General features: G+C 33.2%; 1 protein-coding gene across 2 annotated transcripts; it reads right to left on the bottom strand.

Annotated features, from left to right (window-relative positions):
• Positions 1-330: 330 nt before the first annotated feature.
• Positions 331-7,483, bottom strand: LOC114257293 (putative hexosyltransferase MUCI70). Of its 2 annotated transcripts, none has more exons than XM_082886749.1 (9): positions 6,455-7,483; positions 5,546-5,818; positions 5,146-5,356; positions 4,837-4,946; positions 4,551-4,750; positions 3,777-3,880; positions 2,423-2,610; positions 2,130-2,329; positions 331-908 (listed from the first exon to the last, which is right to left on the bottom strand). In XM_082886749.1, exons 1-9 carry the CDS (start codon positions 6,702-6,704, stop codon positions 663-665), a joined length of 1,782 nt encoding a protein of 593 aa, XP_082742875.1. In that variant the 5' UTR covers positions 6,705-7,483; the 3' UTR covers positions 331-662. The 2 variants fall into 2 exon arrangements, with proteins under 2 accessions (XP_082742875.1, XP_028052857.2); XM_028197056.2 differs by having other exon boundaries at positions 7,144-7,364.
• Positions 7,484-8,698: the final 1,215 nt, after the last annotated feature.

Genomic DNA, 8,698 nt, shown 5'->3' with positions numbered 1-8,698 from the left:
ATAATAAAATTACCTAAATTATTAATTGAAACATATTTTTAACATCATTAAAAATTGTTAATTAACTTGATAATTTATTAATAAAATAGGCGATTTGTTATGAAATTAAAAACTTCAAGAGGTGAAATGTAATTTTCAAAACCATAAAAGACGATTTGTATTTTAATCAAACTTAATTTACCCTTTATTTTATTATAAGACTTCGTACCTCAATGAAAACACCATACCATAATTAAATCATCACAACCAACTCTTATCATCCACCTAAATCGGTACTCTCATTGCCACAATAAATGGAACATACAATAACTGAAATGAAAGAGTTCACACTTGAGAAAATGAACTTCAACAATTTCATTGATGATGTAAATAAACTTTAAAATTGACTAATTGAGATCCAATATAATATTACTGTAAAACAACAAAATGGGCTACCCCATATAAGAAATGGCAGCAACCCATGTAACAATTATTGGGAACTTAAATATATATATATATATATACAACAAAAAATGGATAAAATTGACACTTGAAAAAAAAATTGACACTGTTGTGTGTTGAAACACAACTACAACACTTTGTATATTGCTCACATTCCCAGCCCCATAATGAATGATTTTAAATGGGGAAGGAGAAAAGTAAAAATTTGTGTAAATAAATCTTTAACTTGCACTGGTGTCCCTATTACTGGCACCGGCAGCAACCTTGCGGTGACGCTTTGATTTCCTTTCTCTCCCACGCTTCGTTGGGGTCTTCTTAATTGGAGTACGTACAACAATACCTCCCGTCAAAATCTCAGATGATGTTTTATTTGGTTCTTCATCAGTAAAAGGTGGTGGAGGATGAACAGCAATAGCACCAGCAGGAGGCGGAGGAGCCCAGTGCTCAAGAACATCTCTATGGTACCCCTGCAAGCAGATACAAATTGACAGTACAATGAGAGAGAGAGAGAGAGGGAGAGAGAGAGAGATATCAGAAGTGAAAATTTTCAATTGAATCGATAAATGGAAAGAGTATGGATTATAAAGTAGTTGAATTGCATACATTTAATCTGGCCACTAGAAACACAAGTGAAAATGGAACATGATGGGAAACAATATCACGGTACTGTGGTCAGACACAAAACAATGTTTTTTAAAGGCGAATGTGTACGCAAGGTGATTTGTCACTTATGAGGCAAGGCGAGCTGTAAGCATTTTGAATTTTGAATTTTGAATTTTAAATTTTTATATTTAATAAATAAATAAAATATTTTAAAATAACAAAAAAAATTAAAAAGGCAAAAAGTGCACTTCTTCCCCCAAGGCGTCAACTGCAAGGATGGAAGCTTGCCCTTATTGAAGGTGAAATTGACATTGTTATCAAGTTTCTCACTTGAGCTTTAACTTTATATTTTTTCTTGGTTGGTCATTTAATTGATTTTTTTCATAGAATGTAGTTACAAAACAAGTTTTAGTTTTTTTTTAGTTACTTGAGATTAACAACAGTTCAAGACAACATGCTTGTGAACGAAAGGTGTACAAGGCGCAAGTGAGGTGCATGCCTCATACTATGATGCCCAAGCCTGTGGGGAGTGTTGCCTAAAAATTAAAGCCTCGATGCATTTTACCTTAACCAAGCCTCGAAGCGAGCTTCACTTAAGCCCTTTCGAAATTTTGAAACAAATACAAAAAATCGAAAAGGTTGTACAGAAAGCAAGAACGATCTCTAAGAACAAGAATTAGAGAAACTTATGATAAAAAATGCTTACGAATCACTATAAGTAGAAAAAACTGTTGTTTTCCCCAATGATTTAAAAATAAAAACACAAAATCAAGCATGAAGCAATGGAAGCAAAATGAGAACCATTGCCTCAATTAAAATTAGATAACAAGTTCCCAGATTTTTAGATCACTTGTGGATGTCATTTACATGGAAAACCGTGCTTGTATGTGTAGCGTATTAAACAAAACGGAGCGACTCAATTTTTCCACAACCATATCCACCCTTGATAAACTTACTAATGAACACATGATAATCGAAGCAGTCATGTATCAAAAAGAAGCAAGCAAGTCCCTATGATTTCTATCTTTATCAGGGGCTACAATTTCTTGTTAATGTATAAGCTGAAAAAAAGAATTTTTTTTTACCTGAACTACAAAGTTCCGCCTTTCGCAGTCCAAAAACATATTGATAGTCCAATTTGTCTTTGCCATAATCTTGTCCCTTGCAGTAGAAAAACTAATCTGGTCTCTGGAAGTAAAACGATCAACCTCATTAAACCAAAGACAAGTGAAGAGGTTGGAGATCGGAATATGCTCTCTTGCTATCACACATCCTTCAGGAACATCTGCAAATCAGATCATATAACAAAAACCAATATCAAACATAAAAACAAAATGCAATCAACACAAGAAAAAGATGATAAAGATTACATTCATACCACTTGTTAAGGGAAGCTTAGCCTCAGAGTACGGGGTTAAACCCTCATTTCTATAAAAATTAATCTGGAAGTCAATGGAGGCATTATCATACTTCCCAGCAGCCTTATTAGCCTCGGCTTCTACAAATGAATCAAAGCGTTTATAATGCCTGGATATTGCAAAACTGACATTTTTCCTCCACAAGAACCTGGAAGATAAGTTGCAAACTTGAAATGACAAAATTATGGGGGTAAATGCAGATCAAAGTTCACGGAAAAAAGGCATATCTATCAGTCTAGTGTTGGCATGCATATTTGCCCAAAGGTAAAATGGTAAGATGATGATATACAGAACCCTTTTATAGAATACAATCACTTACTCTTTACTAGCTATTCATGGCACAAGGTTGAAAAGAGTAAAGTATAAACCTATTTGTTGGGCAGCTTATGCATAAGAATCAACATTTGTACTTATATTCTACGAATGTTGCATCGTAAGTAGGACAACAAGGTAAATACTGTTGACCCACAAGAAAGCAAAGCAGCACATTAAATCCCTTGCAGAATGAAACAATGTAAGATGTTTCAATAAAAAAGTACCACCAGTTTAGTCCCCATGAGATTTTAAAAAAATCTTTGCTCAAAAATAATTCTTGGATGAAATACCCTCTCAAGCAATATCATAAAAGAAAGAAATCTAAAAGCAAGTACCCAACGAATATAAAGGGAAAGTAAGAAGGAAAAAAGGAATGAATAGAGCCGACCAGTAAAATATTCTACGGTAGTAGCAACTGATTAGCTAAGGAATAACCACAACTTTGACTTTGCATTGTGGGCCAATCTCAAGCCAAGTCCATAACAACCATTAGAAAAGCATCAAGGAGATTTTGTTTGGTCTGGGAAGCCTGACATCCAAGTATGACTTGGGGAATGCTTGGACAACCCTTGTGTAAGACCAGATTATTGGATCAGATGTCCGGTTTCTAGTGAATCCAAGTTAAGATTTATAGATGTTTGATCTGGAAGACTATCAGGTTGGATCAATCAATCAATTTTACCAAGGTGACAGGATTAAGATCACCCCTGATCTGGTCCAAATTCAATATATTTAGGGGTTAACCTTTTAGCAAGTGCCCAGAAACGCATCATCTGATGCATGGCAACTAATGACATACCCCACTCATGATACAATCCAAGAGAAGAGAAACTAAATAAATGGAAAATTAAGTGTTGGAGGGATCAATTGGAAAACTAATTGATCCAATTCAAGACCCAGTATATCATGAACTAGGAAATCGTTTTGACCAAGCTTTTGCAAAACTTCTTTACCTTTTTGCGTACAAAAAAAGGAAAAAGAAAAAAATATTAGAATTACCTTTCAAGGATTTGATATGGATCCACAACAAGCTCAAGTTTTCCATCAATCCAGAGAGAGTAGCGGGCATTAGGAAAAAGCCTATGCAGTAAAAGCTTCGGAACCTGAAATAGGTATAAACTGCGTCAAATCATTTTAAAGCACTACCTGATGATGTCAATAAATGTGCCATTTCAAAAGGAAACAATTCATTTTTCATATCTCAGATATGTCAAATTGTCCGTCTAACGTTTTGCATACAAATTTCAGCTAAGCTTTTATTGTATAGTTAATTGGTTGAAGTCTGTAAAGACTCAGGTCATTCATTTTACTCCTCCCAACTAAATTGGTTACAAACTATTACTATGGCAACAAGGTATCTCTTTGCATGAGAAGTATTAGAGTAGAGTTGAGTCAAAAGGTATGATATCGCAGCAACCATTTCAAGCTGAGAAAAGAATGACTCGTGATGAAAGTGTTTCTTACTTCAACTACATCTAATGATCTATTACATCTAATAGATCATACATCTAATGATCTATTAAATGAAAGTGTTTCTTACTTCAACTACATGTCCCTCAAATTCATCTGAGAAAAGAATGACTCGTGATGTAAAAGGGAAAAAAACAGTATCATTCGACAATATGTATTTCCCATGCATTTGTCTTCTAAAACAATATCGACCAAACAGAAGAACTTTGTAAACAAAAAGTCTGCAGGAGCAATTATTACTAGTAAATAAGCCAAAGTTTAACTAGATTTAAGGTGTGAACTGGATCAATTTGAAAATTTTACCTTTCCATTGCGTCTAGGATCAGTATAAGGAAGGTTATGGACAACAATAACTCTCCACAAGCCATGCTTGTTGCTACTGTCCAGTAGACTAGAATTTCTCAGAAATATTTCTGTTTCCTCATCCACAAACATACAGAAGCAAACAGTTTTCTTGGCAACTTCACTAATATTCTTTGGCTGTTGTATTAAATCATAGGCACCTGGTCAAGACTACACTCATTAGAATAGCAACCCACAGGCTTAAACATAGGAATGAAATTTTTAATGGGCTTATGAAGAGCTGTACCAAAGATTGCTGAGGCAACAACTATCCCACGACACTGCTCCATTTCAAGGAGGTCAGGATCATCAATATCATATCCTGTCTTACGTCCAGGCTTACTTCCTCTGACAAATCTGTTGGTGTAGATATGTATCAATCAATAAGCAAAATGAACACAGATATTGTGTGTTCTTACCAGTGAATGACATTAAAAAAAAAAAAGAGAGAAAGGAAGAAGAGAAAAAGATAAACCTGGAAATTTTTTAAAGGAAAACAATCATTAGGGGTCAAATGTTTATTTCAGATAGAGCATCCTGGGAAAGAATATCATACCCACAATGCACACTCATTGACTCTCTTATATCATATGAATCATTCCTCTGCCTCAGAGAAGGATATCCACCGAACTCTGAACCTCCAAACTCGCTCTTAGTCAAATTTTCTTCATGAATATACGTTAACTGTTTAAGTACAGGAGAAAATGATGGGACCTTAGGCATTAAGGCAATGGCATCTTCCACTGGAAGGTAACATACTGGACATGCTGAAAGTCAGGGGGAAAAAAATCAGCGAAATTAACTTCATAGTTATAAATCAACATCCTTAGTACGAAAATAGGTATTTTTTAGTTACTATCATTGTGTATTTTTGTTAACATAATTATGTGTGTTGACATTATAATTTGCAGAAACAATTGATAGAAACTCCAAAATTTATAGGAACTCAAACTTACGACGTGGTCCAGTCCTTTTTTTATCGGCTGGTGGGGGAGGCAATGTGAAACTTTCACATGGATTCCCAGGAGGAAGATTATATCCTGTAAAAAATGTAGGCGAAGGATAAGGATGAGGAGGAAGAGGTTGTGATAGACTGTCGCTACTTCCCATATTATTCACTGCATCATTATTTTCTTCACCATATATGGGTGAAGATTCAGGATAGCTCAAATTCAACAGCATGTTTCTGTTAATGCTCTCTATACCGTCACTTTCCTGTGCATCTTCACCTGCATACACATGGAAATGCACAATTACTTATTTGCTCAAATGAACATGAAACACAACCTATCAACATCTAAATTGAGATATATCATCGAGGAAAGTAAAAACTAGGCAAAGGCTTATATTATACATTGGATCAAAGTTGAAATGTCGTAATTAACATAAGTAAAGATTAAAGGGGCAGAAGCCCATTCAGGGGAAATCTCCTCACCTAAAATAAATGGACATTCCAATTACTAAATTTGGTCACAAATAGGGCATAACACAGATAGATAAAAATCCAACCTCATTCCAAAAAAACAAAAAAAGAAAAAAAAGAAAAAAAGAAAAGAAAAGAAAAGAAAAAAGTTGATTACATTGATTATCATCTGATGAGACATTAAAATTTGGGCCACTGATTATTCATAAGATTCACTCAAGAAATGAAGTGCCCCAGCTCCACTCAAAACAGTTAAGCAGAAATTAATGGCAGAATCATAATCATGATCATTCCCAAGAACATTTAACATTCAAAACTAATATCTCATATTAAATCTTTTCCCACCTTCCTCACTATATATATATATATATATGAATTCTAAGTAGAAATCAAACAACGCACAACCTATTGAAAAGGGGTATAGAAAAAGGGGATATCAAACCTTTGCCAAAATCTAATACCCATACAAAAATTGCAGCTGAAACAAAACACAAGAGCAGCATTCCAATCTTCTTGCGGCCGGCAAGTTTACAGATCCAATAGAACAAACTCTCCTTCTCTTTGGGCATCTTAGAAGGCTTACGGGCTGCAAGTGGCGGCGGTGTCTGCATTGGCAACACACCATTTTGAACCTGTTGTTGCAATGATCCATTGCTTCCTGAACTACGAAGACCCAATGACACTGAAGTCATTGTTGTCCCCCCAATCCTCCCCCAGCTTCCTCTCTCATCTCCCACCGCCACCTCTCATCAACACCAAACTCTGTAATTCCTCTTCCCCACTCCCTAAATTCACTTCAAAATTCAGACCTTGTTCACCAAATTGCCCCAAAAGTTAAAGGCACAACTCAGTTTCCACTAAACTAATCCAATTACACCAACCCACCAATGCAAAACACTGCCACAAAGTCTAGAACTCAAAACCCAATAAAAATTCTCTATTTTACAATTGGGTATATAAACAAATCAATGGAATTTGAAAGAGCAAGTACAGATCAGCTGTAGATAAGCACAACAACCAATCAAGAAAAGACAAAGAAAGTGACCAATCAAAAACCCACAATGGAATTGAACTCAAAATCCAAACTCAACCCACATTAGTAGTACAAAAATGAAACACAGAAGCACTCACGGATCAAACAAAACTGGTGTGTATAGAGCTCTGAAACCGATATGGTTTTCAAGGTTTTTGCGCGTAAATCTGGGGTTTTTTGAGTGGAAATCAAAACTCTTCTTCGGACAAATCTGAGATCAAACGGCTTAAGATTTTCTTTGTATATATGTAGAAAAAAAGTTGTAGTATTTGACGAATTGTCCGAGAAATTAATCATGCATTTATAGTATCATAGTATATACGTAATTATAATGTTGTGTAATCGAAAAAATAGAAAGAATTCGTTGTTGTCTAACGTGCGCCGTGTGCGTTTTGTTTCAGACGGCGATGTGAACCATCGGTCGTATAATTTGATGGTGCTATCTAAACCTCTTGCGTGCCACTTGTTGAATTTTTTTTTTTTTCCTCTTAATATTTATGTCATTAATAATAGGATAATTACAAATATATTTCTCAAGTTTATTTATAACACGGATTGTTTCTTGTAATTATAAAAATTAAATTTTGTCCCTTCAAATTTGGAATTGTATAGCAAATAAATTTTTTATTAAAAAATTATTAAATCAATTAACGGTTTTTAATAATATCATAAATATATTTTAATTAATAATTTAGACAATTTTTTTATTATATAAAAAATAGTTAGAAATTTTATTTTTTCTTTTAATTTTGTTAAATAAGTTTTTTAATAAGAGCGTATTTGTAATTTTTAAAATTACAAAAAATAATTAGTAATTTAAACAAAATTTAAGAATGTAAACATAATTTACCCTTAATAATAAAATGGATTTGTTCTCATGTCTATGCATCAATTTGTGGAGCTTTCTTAGGTCTAATTGAGGTTGAGTTTTTAAAATAATTTTTTAATTTTTGGTGAACATTTTTAATATTCTAATCAAAAAAAAATTTAAAAAACTTTTAGATTCACTCATTTGGTAACTTTCAGTTTTAGCCAAAAAGATAAAAGTTATTATAAGTTATCAAATCATTTTTTTTACTTTTCTGCACATCTTTTTGTAAAAAGTCAAAAAATTATTAAAATAGCCTCCGTTTGGGAAGTGGGGTGGCTTTTTGGCTTTTTGGCTTTTTTGGCTATTTTAGCCTGGGCTAAAAAACTTGGTTTGGGAAGGGCTTTTTGGCTTTTTGGCTTTTTTGACTTTTTTTGTGAGAGAAGAATGTAATGATTATAGGTTGGATATGATGTTTTGTTTGTTATGGCTAAAATAGCCTATTTTGTTTTTTGTGGCTAAAATAGCCAAAAAAGCCTGAAAAAGCCCTTGCCAAATAGTTTGTTTCCAAACGAATATTATACAAAATTTATGATTTTTTTTTTACAAATTTACTAAATACAAAAATTTAGTTTTTTTTTTTAATTTATTGAATTTTTTTTTAGATTTCTTCGCTTTTTAATTGCATCTAAATTAAGTTAATCTAAAAAGTGAAAAAAAAAATTAAAATATTAAAAAATTCATTAAAACTGAAAAAATATGTATTAAAAATTTAAAAAATAATTTTGAAAATTCAAAATCAAATGCAGTGATTGTGATCTTTATACATATAGTTGTCACAGAAA

The sequence above is a fragment of the Camellia sinensis genome, chromosome 9 (genome assembly GCF_055761805.1).
Source record: "Camellia sinensis isolate YWXY chromosome 9, ASM5576180v1, whole genome shotgun sequence".
Classification (NCBI taxonomy): domain Eukaryota; kingdom Viridiplantae; phylum Streptophyta; class Magnoliopsida; order Ericales; family Theaceae; genus Camellia; species Camellia sinensis.
Note: the sequence above shows the minus strand (reverse complement) of the source record. Positions and strands in the feature narration are given on the sequence as shown.

Coding starts and splice junctions, on each gene's coding strand:
- LOC114257293 (XM_082886749.1), bottom strand. CDS start 6,704: ATGACTTCAGTGTCATTGGGTCTTCGTAGTTCAGGAAGCAATGGATCA. Junction 3,881..4,550: donor ATCCTAGACGCAATGGAAAG/GTAAAATTTTCA, acceptor TACCTATTTCAG/GTTCCGAAGCTTTTACTGCA. Junction 2,330..2,422: donor TAAGCTTCCCTTAACAAGTG/GTATGAATGTAA, acceptor TCTGATTTGCAG/ATGTTCCTGAAGGATGTGTG.